Genomic DNA, 24,251 nt, shown 5'->3' with positions numbered 1-24,251 from the left:
CCTCGGCATTCCCCCGGAGGAGCTGGAGGAAGTGTCTGGAGAGAGGGAAGTCTGGGCATCTTTGCTTAGACTGCTGCCCCCGCGACCCGGTCCCGGATAAGCAGAGGAAAATGGATGGATGGATGGATACACATGTACAGTTCCAGACAATGACAGGGAGATGAAAACAAAGACAGACAGCAAGACAGACATCCAAGAGTCTCTGGCTACAGTGGGGTGAATCAAAACTGGGAAATGTTCCTGTCATACAACCCTACTACCTGCAGTTTTTTCAGAGAGATAAACAGATAGGCAAGCTGAGGGAATAGAAAATGGAAAAAACATTTAACTGATAAAAAATATCAACTACACAAAAAAAAAAATCAGGATAAATAGCGAGAGTAAGTGACAATCAAATGGTGGTGGATGTGGACATATGAATATATATGGAAAAAGATGATTAATTGAGGTCTACTGTATCTTAATTCTCACACCTGCAGTGGTCTGAGACACAGATATACCCAGTACGACAGTGATGACGAGGCTCAGCACCAGCGCTGTCAGACACCACATAGTGCTGCTGACAGTCGATATCTGATGCTCTATAATTTATGTTTTCCGCATTCTTATTGTTGACATGTCATTGTTCTAATTTTATTGAACAAAGCACAAAAGACAACGAATGAGGAGAAACAAACAGAGATACACAGATAGCTGAGGGATGAAGGTGAAGACTCAAAGATATTTGGATTCATTTCAGACAATAAATGGTACTTAGAGGGATACAGTGGAGGCTAAACTCAGTTAATCTCCTTATATTTTTATATAATTTAATTGATAGAATTCACTTATTTTATGATTTCAAACCTTGACATTCCAAGTCAAAGTCATATTAATATAAGCTACATAAGGTTTTTTTCCTTATGTAAGAAACAACAATAGCTGTTTATTGTCAAGCCTCTTGCTTTCTATCTTGACATGACTCAATGCTACACCTGAAAACTGATATGAAAGGGAAGTTCATCTAAATCTGTCTGACTTCAGCAACAGCATAAATTTACAATTTGAAACCTAGCTGATCCATTAAGCTTTCATATTCATTTTCTGGTACTTCAAAATCAACTTGAAAAGGGGTGAAGTGATACCTGATGATGGCTTGTTTGTTGGGGTCATACAGGGACATGAAGAGCTCTGAATCCTCCCCAATGCGACAGACAAAGTTCCTAACAAAAACATAGAGGCTGTGGGTGGGGGATGACTGGATCCGTGCTGAGATCCCACTGTGGTCTGTCTGGATGTTGGACTGCAGGAGAGGACATAAATTTAGGAGGTTAACTTTGGACTAGCATGTAATAGGATAAATTGCCAACCAAAAGCCTTGCTATCAAGCTTCTGACAAATCTGCTTGGTTGGTTGGTCAATTATACTTTCTTATTTCTTACCAAAATCATTTTGGCTTCTCTTCACTGGTTGCCGGTGTATTTTAGAATCCATTTTAAAATTCTTTTATTTGTTTATAAGTCTTTAAATGGTTTGGCCCCCTCTTATCTTACAGAGTTGTTGCGTCCCTATAGTCCTTCTCGGTGCCTCAGATCAGCTGATCAGCTGCTTCTTGAGATACCGAGGGCTAGGTTGAGACTTAGGGGGGACAGGGCTTTTGCTGTGGGGGCTCCAAAGTTGTGGAATTCATTGCCCCTATATATTAGGCAGGCCCCCTCTTTGTCCGTTTTTAAAGTGTATTTGAAAACTCATCTGTACCTTTTGGCATTTGACTTGGTATGAGGCTTTGTTTTGCTGAGGATTTTTGTTTTATGATGGGTGGTTGTTTAATTGCAATTTTATTTTATTATTGTGTTTTGTGTTAAGCACTTTGGTCAGCTGTTGCTGTGTTAAATGTGCTATATAAATAAAGTTGATGATGATGATGATACTTTATTTAAAAAATGAAATGATAAAATCATGATTCCCACACATGCCTAAAAAACAGCCTAATCTAGTGCAGACAAATCACAAACCACAGCAATGTCAAAGACTTTGCCAAATAAAATCAGTTGCAATTGCGACCATAAACTCAGTCTCTGCCCCAAGAGACTTTTTCTGCAGCTCTCTCCCTCCTACATTCCGTCCTTTTTGCTCCCCACCACACTACTTTCTTATCTTTGTCTCTACCTGCTCCTCTTTGATGCGTTCATTAATCTTGGCTGTGGCCTCCTCGTGGGCCTGAAACAGACTGATGACACTAGCGCGCTCTGGATCCAAGATGTTTCCATTCTCATCTCGAACCACCTGGTCCAGCTCCAGGATCCTAGAGAAGGGAGGAGGAGAATGGGAGGTGGAATGTGAACATCAGATGGAAAGTGAACACAGGGGAAGGAGAGGAGGTGGAAATGCAGGAGAGAACAGGACATAGAGGTGATAGGAGGGGAGTGAGAGCAGCGATGAAAGAAAGATAAGGGGAGATAATAAACGGGTAGGCAAAATGGGTTTGGTCAGAAAGGTCAGCTTTGAACAGTGAACATATTAAAGTATGAAGAAGTAACTTTGTTTTGGAGCAAACATACTTGTTGCCATAGTCAATCTTGGAGGTGACTTTCTGCTTGAGCTCCTTGAATTCATCACTGGGCAGAGTGCCAGACAGGAGCTGGGAACGCCATTCCATTAGCTCCCACATCAGCCTCTGCACCTGCTTCACACGCACCTCTTTGTTTGCCTGGATCAGTACATGCACGGTGTTAGCATTCAGACACACACATCCTCATACACAATGAGTGTTTTTGCTGGTTTATTTCTTACCACAAAAAGCTGCTTCCATATGCTTCCCCATTCCCTCAGTGTGGTGGTCACCTCCTTCACCAAGGGCATCTCTGCAGACATCACCACCTCCTCATTTCTGTAGTCGCACACACATACAGGATAACATAACAAATCCCAGAGATGGAACTTCTGTAGCCAGATGAATATGTGTTCTTTTGTTCCACTCACCCTCGCTTTTCAACGATGACCTCCTTAAGATGGACAAAACTGGCAGGAAACACCCCCTGTAGAGAATCAGGTATTGGGGAGATGAATGAGAAAATAGGAGGGGAAACTCTATGATGGCTCAGACATTTTCTATCCACACAACAAGAACAGAAGATCTCCCAGTTGAATAAAGGTGGGAGAATGTCATACATCACTTTTCTGTTGAACACAATATGACGCACAGGCCCGTGAATAAAACGGGTGCGCTCTCACCTGATAGACCTTGTTCCTAACCAGGTAGCCTCTGTACCATCCTGAAAGACAAATTCACCCTCATGTCAATGTCCATTTATTTATAAAGCACGTTTAAAATCAACATCAGTTGGTCAAAGTGCTGTTCATTATAATACATAACATAAAACATCCATAAAAAAGAGAGAGAGACATATCCCTCAGACTTAAAAGCAACAATAGGATAGGAAGACCTTACTGTCATCTCACTGAAATGTAGAAGTGGGAAAACTGAACCTACAGGAAAAACTAGGACTGCATACATGTTTTAACTTCTAAAACAGTGATGCAATATTTGTATTCTACTGTCCAGTGGTGTTATTTGCCACAAATTGCAAATGAATATTTTTTCTATGAAATGATAAACAAGTGAAAACATTATGTGCAGCTAGCATCTTTAACTGAGAAAAAACTGTTTATGAAAATGAATTAGTAAGTACAGTGTACTAACTTACAGTATGTCAGCTTTCATGTGACATTTTTCATTTTAATTTTTATCGACACAGCTGGATTATAAAAGTCACATGGGTAACCTTACCATCACAGACCTCCTGGATGTGGACTGTGTCTCCTACCTCCAGGGAAAGCTGCTTCTCTCCTTTGCCAAGAAAATTCCACTTCACTAAAAGAGAAAATGTTATTCTGACAAGGAATGCATTTGTGAGAACATTGCTTCATATCAGTACTATAAAACATAGACACTGACTGAGCAGAGCCAAGTCCTCTATTGTATGTTATTAAAACAAGCAGTAAGTTGATTAGTGGTGATGTGCAGCAGTTCTTTTGTAACGTGGTAATAGTTGTCATTGGTGTCGAGCTGCCACTGGCGGAGAAATACTGTTCGCTACCATTAGTGCCTTACTGTAGAGGGCGGCTGCAGCGTTTACTTAGTGTGGTTAGGATGGTAGGGCAAGCTACTAAAGAGAGAAACACTTAGGAGCTCTTTATCTTTCAAAGAAAGAAAAAAAAACCCACTCGTAGCTTCAGCTGAAAATAGTTTAATATAAAAGCGGTTTGTGCCATGGAGACCACCTGTTATTGTTAACACCTCCTCTCTTTGTTTTTCCAGGTTTCTTTACGTCACAAAAGCTGTATTAACATGGATGACATAATAGGCTATTAGCAGGTCAGCTTGCTTAAAAAAGCATTTGCATTGTGAAGATTAGATTATTCATTTAAACTAGGCAGTGGAAAGAAAAGTGACATTAAGTTATTTAGATATTTTGATAAGCAATTAATAATCTTTAATCAAAGATGCCTTTCTTTGTCTTGTGTGAGAGCAGACGGCATATCTTTACGGTTCAGGCTCTTGCTGCTCAGATAAAACAACAGGAATATATCAATTCCCACTCCGGAAAATTGTTATGGGCATTTTTCATTATTTTCTGTCATTTCTTAGACCAAAGGATTAAGCTATTACTCCAAAAAAACTGTACTAATGAATATTGTCAGATGCAGCATTTCCAGATGTGCTATCTGTTAGCAGCAACATGGCAGAGTAGAAGAGTAGTCGCAACAAAATAACCTCAACCAACAGTGCTGCTCACTAAAATTTAAATGTTCAGTTTAAATATTCAAACTCTTTATAGATATTATGTTTGTTTGTTTTTAAATCCCTCTATACTCTGCAGTACAGCTTCAAACGTGTACAAACTTCATCCCTTCTTCCTCCACTTCCTGTGTTGTAGTCGTACGCAGACCAGGAAGACATTCAGTCGAGATACAGCCGATAAACAACAGTTCATTCAGTAATTATATTAGTAATTGATTCTAAATGCTTTTCAAATTAATTGTCAAGTTATAAGCAGTAGAACTACTGGGATGAAAAATGTTCTGCCTCATTTTCTACAATATAAGCTATTGTTTATGTATACAGCTGATAAATCAATGCATCGTCTACAACAGGCCAGTGATCCTCTGCTCTTCTGTATTAGTCAGAAACCTCCACTTTCGCTGAGTTTGTGTCTATTGTACACTGCATATCTAACAACAACACATGCTAATTAGCTCGCCCCTATTCAAACCACATATCAGATACTAAACTACAAATTTCAAAGTCTAGGATTTGCCATGCAATGTTTAGTGCATGGTGATTACCTATTCATTTCATCATAAGCTTAGGACAGATGATAAGTTTGCTTATTATAGTTTTCCCAAACAATCTATTGCAGCTCTTACATGAGTTTTGTTGCATTCAAGTTTAACATTGAAACAGGATTTCAGTTCTTTAGTTTCTCTGTAGAGATGTTAGCACCTGCTCACATCCTGTAAAGCAGGAAATGATGGGTGTCGATTTTGCTCCGTCATATTCACAGAATGAATTGTTTACCATCACCTAAACAGAGAAACACTAGAGCAACATGTATGTGCATGCGCACGCACCGACACATGCAAGTAAGCACGTACTAACTTACCTACACCATACCGCTCTGTGGTGGTCCTCGTCCAGGGAGCCATTTTTGCATGAGGTCCAACTTTCTACTTCGAGGCTTGGCTTTCTGACTTTCCTCCTATTTTCGCTCTCTCTCTCTCTCTCGTCTGCTGGTGTCTGCTAAACGTCTCACTTCTGCATTTTTTTTTACTTTAAACGAAAGCACTAAGCCCAACCCTCTTTGCCTCTCTTCCTCTTCTGTCTCTGCCTTCAGGCAGTTAAAGGGAAGTTGATGAGTACAAGGTGGAGTCCTGTACAGCCTGCAGGCCTGTGCATGGTGTGAAGTTTCCATTTTGCTCATTTGAGCTGAGTGGATCACTACATCTGTATTATAACTGAGTGTGAAACAGATGCAGAAAGCATTAAAAAGCAAAGATGTCTAAAATATGCAAAGTATGACTATCAATAGTCATCATTCACGCATTTACCTTCTTCTCTTTGTGCATCATCCTGCAGACCTGTGAAATGAAGTGTTTTAAATGGCTTCATGTTGTATACATTTACAGATAACCTCAGCTCAACCCTGTTTTGTCCTCCTTCTACTGTACAACAAGGAAAGTGAGGCTAGAAAAATCACAAAGATCAGAACTGACTGGGAAATACTATAGCAATGATACTTAGTATAAGCATTTTTCTTTCCAAAAATAACTATCAAATGATTATAACATGTTGCAAGAGGTTGATATGGAAGAAAAACCTAATGTATTCATATAAAATGTACCCAAGAACAGTAAATATGCTGCGCTGACATTTGATCGTCATATTATTTCTTGAACTGACAAAGAAGCAGTTATAATATAAAAGGCTGCTTTGTCACGTTGGCTCTGAACTAACGACAAACACACAACAAAGCTGATAGATTATCAGCCTTTAACTGTTACAGTGGGTAACAACACACATTAATATTAACTACCTCTAAAATGATTTAAAAAATGCACAATATTGGTTTGTACTTTCTTGGCTCCCATGTCTCATCACCACCATACTGCACTGTGTGTACAGCAGCTGGATATTTGTGCCACCCGTTGTGACCGTTGACAGTAGAGATACAGTTCTGACTTCTCAACTAATATCATTTGAAAATGGCCGACTAATGTACTGTAGGCATAATTGCAAAATGGCTCTTTAAAAAATGTAATTAAAGATTGAATCAATATCTCTGGTGGACGTTGCTCATAACATCATCTAAAAGACAATCATGGCAAGGCGTTCATGATTATTACCAAACGGCATGTTTGGTAATACTTGGTCAAGTAGGCCTTATTTAGGAACTAACCAGCTTTAAACTATGTCATAATACCTAAAGGTTATAAAATAACCAGCTGGAAATGCTGGTATCTGCTAGTAAATGTGCCACATGTCACAAGTATGAGGGCGATGAAAAAAGCATTACTTGCTAATTAAACAAGACATTTAAATCAGATAATGTTATGCCTGCTCCAAGCAAACTGTGCGATTTTAGCCTCATAAAGTATTATAGCATGGACATTAAACCAAATTACAAACTACAATTGGCATTTACTATAATTGGGTTAGTAAAATATAACTGATTTCAAATTCAGTATTGCATTTGACACTGATAATAAGTTGTAGAAGCTCGAGCTCTGGCATGTTTTGCATTAATTTTGTTTCTGCCCATTTTAGTTTTCATTGTTTTAAAAATCCATTTGCTACTTAACTAACTTAATATTTTTTATACTTAATATTTAATTTACCTTTTTTGTCATATGATATTGTTGTTGCCTATGACCAACACTGATTTCCCTTCAGATAATGTCATTACTTTGCAATTCCAAAAGAGGGTGTTAGATTACTAAACCATTTGTTTTGGTTTTTCTTTTATTCCCCTGGCTTTACCTCATCTCATCTTATTTTCTGAAGACATGGCATCTTTTTAACACACTGTTGACCTGGACTGGGAGCTATGGTTTAACTTCTGATAAAAATGGAATTTGAGGTACCAACTACCTTTTTCACAACAACAGTTTAAATAAATGCCCCTTTTCCTTACTCTGCCTTGCATGCGAATGCAGGCGCATCAAAGCCAAGACACACCCAACTATGGTCTAATCAACAAACAACACTGATATAGCCAAAAGACTCATGACAGCACTGCCTCATTCTTGAGAGAGCTAATCAGGTATCCCTCTCAAATATCAGCCAAGTACATATGGAGACTATGTTATGGAAATATGTGGAGAGACAGAGCTCAGCATACTATGGATTTAACAGTGGCAAAAAAGGCTTAGAGCTTAGAAACATTAACAAGTGGAAGTAGTTCTTAGAACAAAGTTACAGAATTTGTGTATGTTGTTAAAAACTAAGGGTGAGAGAAAAATAGAGAAAAATGAAAAAAGAAAGAGATAAGGACAGAAAAGATATGTTATCACATCGTTCTGGGCAATGGAACAAAACTGGAACCTTGTTGCTGTGACTCACAAGGAGAAAAAAGGGTGGAGCTTAAAGGTGTGTGGATAGAAAGAAAAAACAAAAAGCCAGCCAGAGATGAAGGCATAAAAAGAATAATCAGATGGCGAGGCAGTCTCTTAGAAATAAAAAACATAAAATGAGGCAAAAAGAGATTAAATTCAGCACCAAGACTGACGGATTAGACAGATAAGAAAAAGGGAGGCTAAAAAGTACAAAAGGTTTGAGAAGAGAAGTGATAAATGTTTTATGAATGTTCGCCTGAAGCCCAGAAGATAAACGGACACTGGAAGAGAAAGAGAAGCCACATGAGGAGCCAAAGCACATAAAAACACAGATCTAAAGGCTGAGTAAAAGCCTGCCCCAGAAATAGAATGATAGATTTAGAAATCTTTCTGACCTACTGGGTCATTGACATCACTCCAGTCCAACGGGTGCCAGTTCTCAGAGATTTACCCAAGAGCCATCCACTCATGAAACTCTAAAGACTCACTAAATTATTAAGCAATAAATCGTTTAGGGAGCATATGCACGTGCATGAGAGAAACATGAGCAATGATGCATGCATGAATACCAATCCTTCCTGTGTTTCTCTCCAAACCAGACTGATCTGCCAGAGACTCCATTATTTGGGTAGTACGACCAGTCTCCAAAGGGAACAGTTTAAGTAGAAGCAGCTTTATCGTGGCAGCTGGCACATACAAGTTAGGAGGCATGATAAGAGAACAGAGGACCTATTAAATTATGTCAAAGGAAAATTACTCTAATAAGCTAGAGAAGAATAACAGGAAGAAACTAAGAGTGAAAGAAAAGTGAGAGAAAGAGCCACTGTAGCTCCTGCTCTCTCTCTCTCTCTCTCTCTTATTCCCACACACACTTAAACAATCATTTGACACACAAACACATCGTGAGCAAGACTGTGGTTCTCTCTTCACTCAGGAAGCAGAGCAGAGTAGCAGGCGCAGTCGTCACAGAAGAGGAAAAGCAGCACTGAGGTAAGTTGGTAAATTCCTACTTTATGCTTGCTAGAATGCATCTAATATATCATAAATCTGAATGATGTGTGAGTGAAAACCAACTATGTTTGTGGGTTGGCAGTGTAATTAAGTTTGACTCAATGTTTGCTTTAGCCTGCAATGATTTACTGGTATGCATTCTCACAGCTAAACAAGAATATTACAGAAAAAAAAACATGAATGTACTGAAGTTCATTTAATATTTGTCAGATATTTAATAAGCCCTTCATTTAATTAACAACTCGGTCAATAAAAATACTGCGTACTTACACACTCCTAATAACTTGAAATCGCTTGTTCTTACTGACCTTTGGTGCGTCTTAGTTTTTCTGAGTCACAGTTTTAAGCATCTTCATGGAGGAAAGTAAAAGATACAGTGATGGTGTAGTGCTGCATGTGTGTGGTGAGCAAAAGGCGATCTCTGTCATAAAGAGACTCGGAGCATCATAAGTTCTTGTTCTGAATGTGTGTCAGCTCAGTTGTAGCTCATTTTTAAAATTGTGTTCCAACTTAAATTAGAAAAATTAGAATTGGCAGATTTGTGGCTGTGGAGATTTCAAGTGAGTCAGTCCTGAGCCTGGTGTGAGTATGTGAACTATGAGCAATGACAAGTGTGGCCAAAGGGGTCATTTAATCAGTCCTGAAAATGAGGAAGTGAGTTGTTTTTTTTTTCTTGGTGCATGTATGTCTGTGTGCGTGTGTGTGTGCGTGTGTGTGTGTGTGTGTGTGTGTGTGTGTGTGTGTGACAAGGGTAATTTATCTTTTACCTGTTGTTCCAATTTTACTTTAAATGGCAGTTCTACATTTGAACTTCAGATTTCCACTATCACACTGTAAAACAAACAGTACTCAGGTACACACATAAAAGGATCAATAGATATAGAAAAAGTTAGACAAAGAAAGAACAAACATGTCTGGCCCCAAAGGTCCAGAGAAACTACTAACTTCTTCCTCATTTCCTTATACTAAAACATAATAGGTCAAATATGAGTTGTTCATTATAATGAGAATAGCCTCACTGGCAATAAGGACTTCTTGCTTGCAGTCTTAAAATAACGATATCACTCAGTCATTCAATAAAATCTGTTCAACACTAAAATTAAAAATAACTTCTGATTATCTTTAGTCATAATTCACTAAATCCCTGCTTCTTTGTTTCATATTCACATCTGAAAATATAAAAAATGATCATTACTTCTTTTTCAGACTGAGCGATTATTTAAATATTGTGGCCTGATACTTTGGCACCATTTTCCTTGGCTTTTATGTTCATAGACATTTCTGTAGCTGGTACTCTTTATTTACATTGTGGCACTACTAATGCTAAGCACTTTGCTTGTCTTCTGAGAAGAATTATCTGATGTGATGGCAGCAATTCAAAGCTAAACAGACTTTCACTATAACCCCAAATCAGAAAAAGTTGGGATGGTATGCAAGATGTCGTCTTGAAGGCAGCATATGTTGCTTCAAAATCTCTATGTATTGTTCAGCATTAATGGAGCCATCACAGAAGTGACCTTTGCCAAGGGCACTGACACAACCCCAGACCATGACAGACCCTCGCTTTTGGACTTTTTACTGCTAACAGTCTGGATGGTCCTTTTTGCACATGGTGCCCATTCCTTCCACAAAAAGCCCTGAAATGGTGATTTGTCTGACCACAGTGCACGTTTCCACTGTGTGATGGTTCCGTCCCAGATGCCTCCAAGCTCAGAGCACTCGACTGCTGCTTCAGGACACTGTTGACATGGGGCATCCTTTTGGCACAGTACAGTTTTAAGTAGCATTTATAGATGTAACTACATATTGCAGTGCCTGACACAGGTGTACCAAAGTAATCCTGAGCCCATGTGGTTATATCGCTTATAGGAGAGTGACAATTCTTGATGCAGCGCCGTCTGAGAGATTGGAGAGCACAGTCATCTAGCTTAGGCTTGTACCCTTGCCCTTTAAGCACTGAAATTCCTTGAATCTTTTAATTATGCTATGCACCGTAGAGGGTGACATATCCAAATCCCTTGCTATCTTTCTTTGAGGAACATTGTTTTTAAACAGTTCAGTGATTTTCTCATGCAAACTGTTGGCAAACTGGCTGCTGTATTGTTTTCAATGTAATACAGGACACAGATGATTTACAGATCACTATTTTCACTTTTAATTTTGATTTTACATACTGTCCTAACATTTTCTGATCTGGGCTAGTACAATGAAAAGTTCCACATTATTGCTTACACAGCATAAACTAGGAGGGTTGACCCAGATTAGCAACATATCTCTGTACCGTCTGTGTCAGCTGAAAAAGCCACTAGACCACAGACAAGGTATCACAGCCCCAAGGTTTACTGTCTTACAAGCTGACGACAAGTGTAACTGCTAGTTATATGAAATGAAATTTGTTGATTCTTAGCATGTGCAAGTTTGTTTTCCCATATAAATGTCTCTGTATGTCTTCTTCAAAAGCCTTTTATTAAGTTGAAGTAGCCTTTACAAAAGCGTCATGTTGACATATCTGGGGTGTGTTAAGGTCAAGACTGACACACTGAGGGCAATCCACTACCCCTATGTGAGCTGCATTTATTTGTGTACATGTACCTAATTATGTGTGTGGCCACAGCAATGCATGCTGTTAGTGTCTATGCATATTTTATGTCTATCGATTGACCTGTCTGTCACTCAGTTTGTTTCGTTTTCATACTTCATCAAGAGACCACAGCTTCCTTACACTGGCCAAGGCATACAACCGTTACCAAGCAACTTCCCATCCTAGCCCACTTCCCTTTCTCTTGCCCTCTCTGTCGGGGTCGAAACATAAACAAAGACAGAGATGCACACGCACGTACACACACACACACACACACACAAACAGGCATCAGCACATTCCTAAAAATGCAGACAGCCATTTTGTTTTGCACAAGCAGAGGAAGTGAGTGAGCCAAGTATTTAGTACTAAATTGAATTACATTAGGATAAATGAAGCATTCAGAAGTCTGATTGCATTATGTTGACCTGATGGATGCTGCGTGCAGGGACAAGTGATTTTGGCCCATCATCTTAGGGCACTGCCTTACCATCTACCAACGCGTAAGTGGCACATACTGTATACCTTTGAGTTTTAACGGACTGAATGAATGAATGAATGAATGAGTGAATGAATTAATTGGTTGTTTCCTGTATTCATGGCTAGACTGTAGCACCCAGCTAAAAAAGTTCACTTCACAGTCTGCTGACATTTAAGAGATTTCCTCAGCACTGCAGTGACGTGAGACGGTAGAATGAACCGATTTCCTGACTATGTGTATGTCATATGTGACAATATGCATGATTACTTTGGTTATTCATTGGATTGAAGAAGAGGAGATACTCCTTATCCGTTTATTTCTAAAAAGACACATCTGGCTGGTAAAAAATAAATTAAAATAAAATTTAAAAAAGACTGCAGAATGAGCAGTTTTTATGTGGGCAATCTCACAATTCAGACGGCAAGTCCCAGCTGAGAGGTAATAACCTCATTACTCATCTCCGAGCTCAGACTGTGTGTGGTAAAGAGCCACTGATCCAAGTTCTTTTCTGCCCACCTTTCATCTCTATACCCAAATTGGGCTCTTTTCACCAGACCGTTTACTGAGTAAAAGAAGATCTAGATGGGGCAGAATGAAGCCTTTACAGCTCCTCCGTGCGTTTCATGTGTTTGAGGATGAGATATGAGGAGAGGAAGCTACAAGTTACTCACTGAATATTTCATCTTTGTTGTGTTCACCAGCCACTGGGTGTCACCTCATTTACACACAGACTAGACCTTGGATGAATGAACCCTTCAATCAGTGTCATCAAAGCCACAAACCCATACAACCCTTTGCTGTCTCTTGAAGACATGAAACAACATTCTCCATGCACAAAACCGCTGAAAGCAGAGCAGCCATCACATCCTGTGAAAACAAAGCACTCAGTAGTTATTACAGTCCATTACGGTCCTCAAAATCCATTTCCAAGATATGTTTTGGATTGCATGTACGTGTGTCCATGCATGCCTATGTGCATATGTGTGCAAGTCTGTGTGTCTGTAATTATATATACAGATGTAGTAACACACTCACCATTGCTTTCCATTAAGGATGACTAAAGAGATGTTTGTGAAAGACAACACATGGTCAGTAATAAAGTAGCACACTGTCTAAATGAGTGATGCTCCGTTTACTGTAAGTGTATAACAAACTTGTCAACATTAAGACTACTGTAACTGCAGGCTACAAAGGCACACAGTGACTTGGCATTAATAAAATAAAAATGCACACAAGTCATTTGAATCTTACTTGTGCTAACTACTGTAAGCCTTATGCTTGCTTGTGATAAGTGAATGGCCATGATTATATATTAATATGGTTTTATTAAAACAAATATTTATACAAAAATAAACACAGGAAACAAATATGGCTATGTGCTCACACACATGCACTGTAAAATGGGAAAGGGAAGTTAGGCAAATATGTCACTGCACACATATACACACCCTCATATACATTGTCCCTTAAACGTCTAGTGGCTGCAGTATATGTCCATATCTGGACATGCCTCACAGGCCTGCACCGGATCCAGGCCTAGTTCCAGCTGGTTGTGTAAGCATGTACTGTATGTGTGCATGAGATACAAAGTAAGTGACTGACAATGTGGGGCAGAGTTTGCTGATGAAAACTGCTGAAATGTGTGGTTTTAGTCAATCTGCCTGAGATAAAGGCTGAGAGGTTGTGTGTTTGAGAGCCGCACTTCATACATTAGTGGCAGTGTTGTCAGTGTTTGCTCTGGATGTGGTTCAAAGCTGCGAGTCAGAAATGTGTCCACAAAACAAAGAAGTAAAGATGAGAAGAATTCAAAGATTAGAGATGGGGATAAGCCCAGATTTAATTACAACTTTTCGCTCCGTGTTCTTTTGATTAGATTGGCTATTTCCCTGTCTCCATGAAAAGCCAGTGTGTCCATCTCTTGACGTCTCTCTCTCTCTCAAGGTGATAAGTGAGCGGCACTAGACCACGTCTGGCAAATGTCCCAATATCCATTACAGTGATTACAGTGTTATAAAATAAACGAGTAAACATTACCCACCACTCACTGACGCAAACACCTGTACTCCAAACTCTCACTTATCAAGCACCCAGCGCCCATTACCCCATTACCCCACAAGAACAAATTTCAAAACTCATGCCCACGTGCCATTTATTACAGAGGACAAATAACAGCTCTGCAGCTCTGATTTACATTTCTGTCAAAAGAAATTCATGAAAAGAACTTCATTTACAAACTAGGAAAGATTACATTTACTTGCAATTCATGTACAGCAATTGTTATTTTATTTATTGCACTCATTTATTCGTGTCTTCAGCTCTAGTCATACAGTCTTTGACAGAGCAGCTCTCATTATCCTGACCAAACCTTCTGATACCTCACTCAAGATTTCCATTCGAAACACAGAATGATCTAAAATGGTATGACTCTAAGGCTTTGCTACATTGTTGAACAAAAATGTTATTCTTTGTCAAACAAGAGTAATCAGAATGTATTAATAAGATTTTTTAATGCTCAACCAGTTACGGTTGTAACTTCATAGATTTGCATAAAAATAAGTTATAACCAAACCAAAAGAAAGTAAGCGCTCTTTGCTGTTTAATGCATGGCATATCCAAAACCTGTACCTGTGACTAACTGTGTTTATCATCTCTGTCCACTAGGTGTCACTATAGCCATAGGAGATGGTGTTGAAATCAACGTGATGCCATGGACTACAGTCTACTCTGCAGACAGATAGCCGTTCAACTACCATCGCAGACATTTCAACAGTCAAACACTGTGCTGATTTGCAGTTTTCAGCCAAAAGACAGATGCAGCTTCTTGCAAGAATTTTTGATGAATATTTTCTAGCTTGTGAAAGGGAACATTAGTGTGTTCACAGGTGTAGTCACAGGAGAATTGAAAGCTATGATTAGTAGGGTTCAGGTACAGCCAGAGCAGTCAAGTAAATTCAAGTAGCAGCTAGGACACAGGAAATACTAGGAGACAGACAGAGACAGAAGGACCACCATGTGGCCAAGACCTTCAGTCACATGTGACCATGCAAACACTGTGAAGAGACTGTGTGCACCAAAATAAATGGGAGCAGCCCAAGTTAATTTATTTAAGTATATTATACATGAGCTTAAATAATGCCTTCTGTGCAAAAAGTTAGACTTGTCACTTGGTTTAAAACAGAAAAGAAAACATAACCGTGATTCACAAAAAGCTTCAGCCATGATGTCATCTGGTTGTCTATAGTGAAGCTTCAGCAATAATGGTGTCACAAGTGATGCTGGGTGTCATCCTCTCCCTCCTCATCCTTGTGACTGTCGGTGGTAATGTGCTAGTGTGCCTGGCTGTCTGTGCCTCTCGACGTCTTCGCTGCCTCACTAACTGCTTCATTGTGTCCCTGGCCGTGACAGACCTGCTGCTCGGCCTTTTGGTCCTCCCTTTCTCTGCCCTCCTCCAAATCAACGACGACTGGCCACTCGGCCCCGTCTTCTGCAACTTCTACATCTCCATGGATATCATGCTGTGCACCGCCTCCATCCTCACCCTCCTGACCATCAGTGTGGATCGCTACCTGGCAGTGACCATGCCTCTGAGATACACCTCACTGGTGTTGCCATGGAGAGTTGCTGTAGCCATGGCCAGTATCTGGATGGTGTCTGTGGCTGTGTCTTTCTTGCCCATCCAAATGGGGTGGAATACTGTTAATGGAACGGTGCAGAACCACGGGCCTTGGGCTCCAAAAAGGAAATGCCGTTTTGAGCTGAACAGACCATTTGTACTAACTGACTCAGTTCTTACTTTCTACTTGCCTCTGGTGACTATGTGCTGGACTTACCTACAAATTCTTCGCATTGCACGGGCACAGGCCAAGCGCATGATCAGTGCCCGGCCCACTTGTACCACCAACTATAATGGCAGGAACAATCCTTCCACTAGGACCTCTGTGGTTTCCAGTGTTACAGCAGTGGCTCTGCGGGAGCACAAAGCCACAGTCACACTGGCAGCAGTAATTGGGGCTTTTGTTGTGTGCTGGCTACCTTATTTCATCATGTTCACAGTGTTGGGCCTAAAGGAACATCCAGACCCTAGCACAGAGCCAGAATATCCCTATGTGTTATGGCTAGGATACACCAACTCAGCCCTCAACCCTGTCCTCTATGGAGCTCTCAACAGGGACTTCAGGTCAGCCTACACCCATCTACTGAGATGTCGATGCCCTACTTACAGCGGGTGGAGAAGCCGACAGCTGTCTCCCAATATAGCAGCAGGTAAAGCTACAAAAAGCTCTTAAAGTGTCTACATAACTTTGCACAATTCAAGTTCCACGGTTTTATTTATGAATGCATATTTCTGACCAAAAGAATGCTGAAACCAGTCTGAATAAATATGTTACATATGAGATATACATCTAAATGTTATATCTTAACCCAGCTTTCTCCTGTTTTTATTTTCCTTTTCCGTCTTCATATCTCAGCCAGAGAGCAGCTGACAGAAGTGACACTGCTCTGTGGCCACACCCCTGCCACCTGCAGAGCAGGTCAAACAGATCAAAACTTCACACTTGAAGAAATGAACAACAGGACAACACCACACACTATCCAATACACAAATGGCGGTGCTACCACTGATCTCGGTGACAATGAAAGGTAACCTCTTACTCAGTATATACCTTTTCTGTGAGGTGAATCTTAGCAGTCGAGGTCTTTCAGAGTATGACCCAAAAATCTGCTAATTTAATACAACTATACTGAAGTATCACTGCACACATTCTAACTCCATTTTACACACAAAATCTGATCAGTCACACAAAGACAAATGTGTCTTACTTTTCTACCATCCTCTTTCATTCCTATTTGTGAGCTCAGCTCATGCTAAGCCTGTGCAGGTGAGGTGGATGCTGTGTTCACTCTACTGTGGGTATAGCCAAGAATCAGAACTCATCCCGAGGAGAAAACAGGAGAAAAAACATGGACCAAGATTTGCATCCCCTTTATTTGGAAGCCTTCATTCCCACAGTCAAAGAATCAGTAATAAACAATGTAAGTACTGGTTAAACCGACATCTCTACGGCCCCCACAGACCAGTCAGTCTGGTCTACAGCAAATTACCAGTGACACATTGATCCCAGCTGCTTACCAGGCCATGTGCTTATTGGGGCAACCACTTCAGCAAATGTGTCTTTGCTTTCAGTGGCAATACATTATGCATACATTCGGCTCCCTTGCATTTTTGAATGTTGTGAACAGTGACAGCTAATTGGTTTGCTCATTATATGTGCATGTTTGTAAAATGGGCATCAATTAAAGCAGCAGAATAACATAATACTTTGATGACCCTAAAGCTGTAAAGGCTCTACGGCACTACAATGCGGTGCCATTTAGTGGTGACAAATCCAGCATGTGCTAACACACACAATGACTGTAAGTCCCATGTAAAATAACATTCTACTATGTAGTGTATTACAGTATTGTAGTACTTGAGTCCAGAACTCAGACTCAAGTCTGACTCAAGTTCAGATTTTCGGGACTTGTGACTCAACTTAGACTTGAGCATTGATGACTCAGACTCATTCAGATTAAAAAGTTGGAGATGAGCACTGACTTTATTATCATTATTATTATTTTGTAAAAGGCCATAACAAACTGGCCTAAGGTACTGATAATAAAACCTGTTCACCTGCACCATGCTGTATCCAGCACACTTCCTTCGAAGCCTACACTCTGTCTTTCTATAAGTGATTTTTATGTATCAAGTTGCTGAGCAATATGCTGATACAACAGACTGTTAGAAAGTTTGAAATATAAAATGGTGAGAGATGCGCCAACTGTGTTTAATTTAAACCTTGATGACTCTGAATCAGGTAACAGGGACTTGAGCCGGACTCTGGATTATTCTTTGGTGACTTGGACTTGACTCAGACTCGAGATTTAAACCCCACTACAACCCCGGTCGTATTGTGCATGTTTGTATTAATGGTGTTGCCAGATTTGCTGTCAGATTATTGTACTGAACTTTGACATCAATAAAGAATTTTAAAAGTCAACACATTAAAGGTGATCTGAAATTCATCATGCCAACTAACATAAGCATAGTCTAATGATCTGAGGAAAAGTGTATATGATATTTGTCCTATTTGATATGGTTAGATATAGTTTTAAAACTAATCGTGCCTAGCAATGAGATCCTGACAGCACTCCTAACATTACATTTTACATAAACTCTCATAAATTGGGGAAGGATTCCTCTGCAGCTAATACAATAATGAGTGGACAGTCATTTTATTAGCACAAAAGAAAGTGAATTGTAACCAGGAGAATTTATGTAATTGATTTATTACCATTGTTTTATTGCCTTCTGTAATAGTAGTTTCAGTCCTTCACATAATTGTGTTTACTGACAAAATTACTACAATTTTTGTGTTTTGCTGTTCAAACTACAACTGCACGTGGACATTAATGGGAATTCAATTTTTAATAATAGTAACATTACAGTGGTTTCTGGATACTGCAATATTCTTACACATTATGTACTTAACTCTTAACCTTTCTAAAACCACTTCCTACCTCATAAAAATGTATGCACTGCCCTGCATTAGAGAACCGGCTAATCTCTGTACCAAGATCCACACTCACCTCGATGATGAAATGAATGATTCTTTGTTCCCTGCAACAAAAACAAACTTTTGATTTTCTTCCTGTGTGTGTTTTCTGTGTTAGCATTCACTCAATCCATAATTTAAAATAAGACTTCAGTGGCTCCACACCTCATCAGCAAGAACCAACTACATGCACACAGCTGGCAATGCAACCAGGACTGAACGCAGATGGAGTTAAAACTTAAGCTGCCTAACACAGCTAGTCAACTGTGTCCAACTGTGTCCTGACCTGCTCTTATACTCACTGTGGTTAGTACTGAAGCTCTGAGCAACTGAATGAGATCAGCTATTAACCGGTTGTTCATCCCTCTCATGAATGACATCTTTTGATGCTAACTCAGGACTGCGCTCCAGAGGAAATATCACATATCACAACTTCAATAAAGGAAATTAACTTTAATTAAAAAAATGGACATTTCACAAAATCCGAGAAATGGAAGGGGAAATGGACCTAATGGATTAAAGCTCATCACTTTGTGTTCAGTGTGTTGAAATGTGGAACATTTAAATGTGAAGCGAGCACACTATTATGTGTCAGTTCTGAAAAACGCAGAATCTCCAGACTTTGTCATGATCGCTGCTCATTTATAGTTTGTTGTATCATACTATATAAATAACCCAGGACTGAAAATTGCATTAAATGTTCCTCTAAAACAGAAAATTACAACCATACTGTAGTACCGCTTTTAGAGGCAATACAGATCAGCAGTAGTTATGTGTGGAAAGGAAATATCATGTGGGATGATACACATAACACTGTATAGGTGGTGCAGAAAACAGGTACATTGGAAACAATTTATCACAGTTGTCAACACAGCTTCCCTCAAACTACTATCACATTAACACTTAACCTTCTCCATGCGTCAAGCCATGTCCACTGAGGACTGACACATAAGTGTATATAGTATACGTATATGAATGTCAGGTACAAGCTGGAAACGTGATGGAGAGAATTTTACTAGCTACATGGAAACACTTATTTGGTATTTATATCAACTCTACAGTATATATTTCTTAAACCAGATTTGCTGAGAATGGATGCACCAGTGTAGGAATGCTTTGTTCCACATTAAGGCAAGCACATACATTCACAATAATAGCCTTATCTGATGACCAGTGAGAAGCTCCACTGGAGCCGCTGGGTTTAAAATACATACTTGAACAAAAATCTGAATCTAACTATGTTAATCCTCACATTGCTATCTGTGCTCTAATCATGCCTCTTGGAGTAACACTTTTTTTAGCATGACTACACTGTAAAATACCAGCTGCGGGCCGTGCATTTGGTACCTGGGCCTTGACTTACCCGACTTAATTCACCTCTTAATACCACCACTATCACGTCGCAATTATAAAAACCATCAGTACTATACAAAAACGCAATATAACAAAACCTGGCATTACAGAGAGGCATTTTGCGTATTGAGGGTGAATACTATTTTTACTAAGGCAAGAAACCCAGTCAAGACAACTCTAAAACCTCTACACTACAACCGCAACTTTGCCACGTACGTCGTCGGGAGCAGTTCAGAATCAGTATTTATCTAATAGCATGACAAAAACATTAAAATTTTAAATAAAGTACATCATACTCACCAGAGATGCTATTTATTTAAGGACAAAATCCATCCTCCTTTCTTTGCACAGGAAGACTTCAATGACTGTCATAGAGGTGATCTCTGCATTTCAGTTCCATCAGTAAGTCCTTTTCTATACCCATGGAAGTGGCGAACAAACCCTTTCCTGGGCTGAGACAGGCTAGCTAGCTAGCTTTGGAGTTGGCCAACCTCTCCTCACGAGCTTTTCTGGAAAAGTCCACCTTGAAAATGGATTTTTAAGCATGTCCGAGACCAAGTCAAGTTCTCCTCCTCCGTCAGCCATTCTGGGGTGGGGGTTTAAAAAAAATTCTAACTCGAACGTATTAATATGTGTAGATCGCTATAGATGTGTTTTGCTAGTCGAATTTGGCTGTAACGGTTTTGCTCTGGCCAACCAATCATAGGACGGAAAAATGCTAACGTCATTGTGAGCCAGCTAGCTGGCCCTGTGAGTCGAATTTGAAATCTGATTGGTTAAAGAAACAGTCCCATTGCTAACATAGTTTAAATTACATCGGCCAGCACTACGGATTCCGAAGGCAGATTAGATTGACATGGCAGCACATAGAGGCTGAAATCTGATTGGTTAAAGAAACAGTCCCATTGCTAACATAGTAGGGGTTATGCGCAACTTACTTCGGTATACTGCAAAACAGAATCATGGGGGGGCGTTCCAAGATGGCAGCCTGAAAGGACGCACATTGCTGAGCTCCTGCACCAAAGCTTCTATTTTGCTCGGGAAACTGTCGCTATACATTTAACGGTCAACAAATAGACTCGACTCGGTGCCTATTAGACCAATACACATCCAATGATGTCCCGCGAGAGGAAAAGGAACTCCAAAGAGTTAATAACAGCACCGCAAACTAACCCTCTGATAGCATGTCATGACTATGTTAGCTTACCTGCTACCACTCTGTCTGTAGCGATGGCGACCGAAGACTTTCCACCACTTCCCTCGTCTACGGCAACTACTCCTAGTAAGTCTCCTATTTCCAAAAAAGCACTTTTTGACTCCGACAACAAGGACAAAACGGTAGACGCGACCAAAGAAATCATTGGAACTCTGTCACAACTAATCAATACGCGTTCGGAGGAAATCAAAGCGATGGTGAATGAAAACTCAATGAAGATTGAAGGCCTGAAAAAGTCAGTGGACTTCGCCTTTCAAGAGATACAAGACATCAAAGGACGAATGAACAAAGTTGAAGATTGCCACAAAAAAGATCAGTCTCTGTTATCAGAGATTCAAAAAAGAGTCGAAGAAAATGAAAGATACTCCAGAAGGTGGAACCTGAAGCTGCATGGTGTCCCTGAAACTGTGTCCAAGGAAAAGATCAAAGATGAAACTATCAAAATTTGTCAAGCAATTTTACCAGAAAAGAAAAGCAGCTTACCTGATGTAATTGACACTGCACATCGTGTTGGGAAAAAGCCAGAGAATAGCTCCAAACCAAGAGGAATTATTCTTCAGTTCACCTCGAGATCAACCAGGGATGCCGTGTGGAAAGCTGCTAAAAACCACCCTTTTCTTCAGGAGCATCATCTTCGCCTCCGGCCCTGACAGCCCACCGCTGCAAAATACACAGTCCTCATTCAGTCAAAGACAATTAGGTCAAGCACCAAACCATTGAAGGCAAATGGTTATACAATTAGGTTTGTCAAAAATGGCTCTGCTCTTTAAGGGAGTTTTCAGATGTTCCAAGCAGCCATGAGGGTTTTTCAGAAAGCGCTACTCCCCTGAGAACATAACCGTAGAGAATCAAAGACATACACTGTAAGCATACAATGATCAGCCATAATATTATGACCACCTGCATAATACTGTGTAGGTCCTCCTTTTTAGTTCAATTCAATTTTATTTGTATAGTGCTAAATCACAACAAAAGTCACCAAAAGAGCTCAGACCCATCAAGGCATGAACTCCACGGACATCCAAAGGTGTCCTCTGGTATCTGGCACCAAGACATCAGCAGCATATTTTTTTAAGTCCTGTAAGTTGCGAGGTGGGGCCCCCATGGGTCAGATTTGTTTGTCCACTACATCCCACGGATGTTGAACTTGCACTGAGATCTGGGGAATTTGGAGGCCAAGTAAACATCTTCAGCTGCGACTTGTCATGTTACGCAAACCATCCTAAACCATTTTTGCAGTGTGGCAGGGGGTGTTCCTGCTGAAAGAGGCCGCTGCCATTAGGGAATACACTTTCCACAAAGGGGTGTACTTGGTCTGCAACAACATTTAGGTAGGTGGCATGTGTCAAAGTAACATTCACATGAATGGTAAAACCCAAGGTTTCCCAGCAGAACATCGCCAAAAGCATCCCACTGACTCTGGCGACTTGCCTTCTACCCATAGAGCATCTTGGTGCCATCTTTTCTCCAGGCAAGTGATGCACACACAATCGGTCGTCCATATGATGTAAAAGAAAATGTGATTCATCAGACCAGGCCACCTTGGTCCTGTTCTCAGATCCTTACATTTGCCCATTTTTCCTGCTTCCAACACATCAACTTCAAGCACTGAATGATCATTTGCTGCCTAATATACCCCCCACACTCACAGGTGCCATTGTAATGAGATAGTCAGTGTTATTCACTTCACTTGTCAGTGGTCATAGTGTTATGGCTGATCAGTGCACACTTGCATAAGTGCTTAGCAAAACAATAGTAATATCAAACCCTAAAACACACAGGAAAAAGCAATGAAGCTGTGGCACCTGTAGGAACATGACTGGATGTTACTCAGCAGCCAGTAGCCGAACATGCGATGTTCCCGTACGCCAGTGATTAGGGACAGCTGAAGCCAAACATCTGATGTGAGTGCATTTAACTGTGTTGGGGTCTCAGAAAAATACAGGTGTGACAACCAGGACCTATGTTTTTTTTAATCCAGCACTGGGAATAAGAGACCCAGAGACTACTACCAAGCCAAAGACTGGAAAAAGGTACAGTTACTTGATGCTCAATGAAACAGCCATGCACAAAATGACTAAAAGTTTTTTATGCTTGTGAGTGATCGAAATGTATCAATTAACAGCAGTTAGCAGGGATTTTAAAAAGTCTGACTCACAGTGTGAAGAAAAAATAGCAGCTGCAGTAAATATTTCATTTAGGGTTTTCATGGCTGAAAACTAGAGCATTTAACAACTGTCCTCTCTAACTGAAAGACATTTATTATGTTTTCATTTCCCTTAGTCCCTCTATTCCTATATAAACATCATGTGTCCCTTGGTAATTTTGGTCACTCAATACACTCTCCCTCCCTCTCTTTTTCAGAGTGACCATTGACAGCTCAAACTACATGAAACCCATTCATCATTGCTTCTTTAACATCAGATGAATGTGGGAAAAACAGAACATATAAACTCTCTTTCTGTCAATCTAATACACAGAGAGAGAGAGAGAGAGAGAGAGATAAATATCGTTCACACACCAAACTAGCGCCGTAAAAGTTATCAATCATAGATATTGTCATTATTCAACTGTGTCATCGACAAGCGTCTTTCCTTCTCTCTCCAGTCTGTCTTTGTCTCTCTCTCTCTCTCTCTCGTTCTTTCTCTCTATTCTCTCTCACCCACACACACCGAGAGAATCATGAATCATAAATCTTATGAATGCCATCTAAAGACTGCTCAGCGCTATGAGAAAGAGAGGTGATTGATAGACGTGCGTGGCTGTGGCAAAAGCAAAGCAGACGGACAGAGGGTTGCAACCAGCAATGCCGAGGTCAGAAAATGTAGTTCAGGGGTCAAATGTACTGGAGGAGGCACAATATGGCCAAGGAGGAAGGAGAAAATGGGGGGGATGAAGCGAAGGAGGGGAGTAAAAGAGTGAAAG

At 40.2% G+C, this 24,251-nt stretch overlaps 2 protein-coding genes across 6 annotated transcripts in view; one reads left to right on the top strand and one right to left on the bottom strand.

Moving 5' to 3' along the window:
* dock2 (dedicator of cytokinesis 2) overlaps window positions 1-20,689 on the bottom strand; it is a 104,076-nt gene extending 83,387 nt beyond the window's left edge. Inside the window, exons 1-10 of one of the 4 annotated variants that reach the window (XM_020595527.1) lie at window positions 20,411-20,689; window positions 6,091-6,120; window positions 5,646-5,997; window positions 3,770-3,853; window positions 3,214-3,254; window positions 2,962-3,017; window positions 2,773-2,869; window positions 2,541-2,689; window positions 2,149-2,284; window positions 1,125-1,282 (exon numbers count right to left, since the gene is read on the bottom strand). In XM_020595527.1, the coding sequence (XP_020451183.1) occupies window positions 1,125-1,282; window positions 2,149-2,284; window positions 2,541-2,689; window positions 2,773-2,869; window positions 2,962-3,017; window positions 3,214-3,254; window positions 3,770-3,853; window positions 5,646-5,688 (764 nt within the window). In that variant the 5' untranslated portion in view covers window positions 5,689-5,997; window positions 6,091-6,120; window positions 20,411-20,689. Of the gene's footprint in view, window positions 1-1,124; window positions 1,283-2,148; window positions 2,285-2,540; window positions 2,690-2,772; window positions 2,870-2,961; window positions 3,018-3,213; window positions 3,255-3,769; window positions 3,854-5,645; window positions 7,987-20,410 lie in introns of those variants that run through there. The other 3 variants (XM_020595536.1, XM_020595546.1, XM_020595519.1) reach the window with 3 other exon arrangements.
* On the top strand, window positions 8,044-18,779 carry hrh2a (histamine receptor H2a). 2 transcript variants are annotated; one of them, XM_020595565.1, is made up of 4 exons: window positions 8,044-9,084; window positions 14,826-16,427; window positions 16,634-16,805; window positions 17,025-18,779. In XM_020595565.1, the coding sequence occupies exons 2-4, from the start codon at window positions 15,422-15,424 to the stop codon at window positions 17,032-17,034; spliced, it is 1,188 nt and encodes a 395-aa protein (XP_020451221.1). In that variant the 5' UTR covers window positions 8,044-9,084; window positions 14,826-15,421; the 3' UTR covers window positions 17,035-18,779. The 2 variants fall into 2 exon arrangements, with proteins under 2 accessions (XP_020451221.1, XP_020451213.1); XM_020595557.1 differs by lacking the exon at window positions 8,044-9,084 and having other exon boundaries at window positions 13,459-16,427.
* Window positions 20,690-24,251: the final 3,562 nt, after the last annotated feature.

The sequence above is a fragment of the Monopterus albus genome, unplaced genomic scaffold, assembly GCF_001952655.1.
Source record: "Monopterus albus unplaced genomic scaffold, M_albus_1.0 scaffold2.1, whole genome shotgun sequence".
NCBI lineage: Eukaryota > Metazoa > Chordata > Actinopteri > Synbranchiformes > Synbranchidae > Monopterus > Monopterus albus.
Note: the sequence above shows the minus strand (reverse complement) of the source record. Positions and strands in the feature narration are given on the sequence as shown.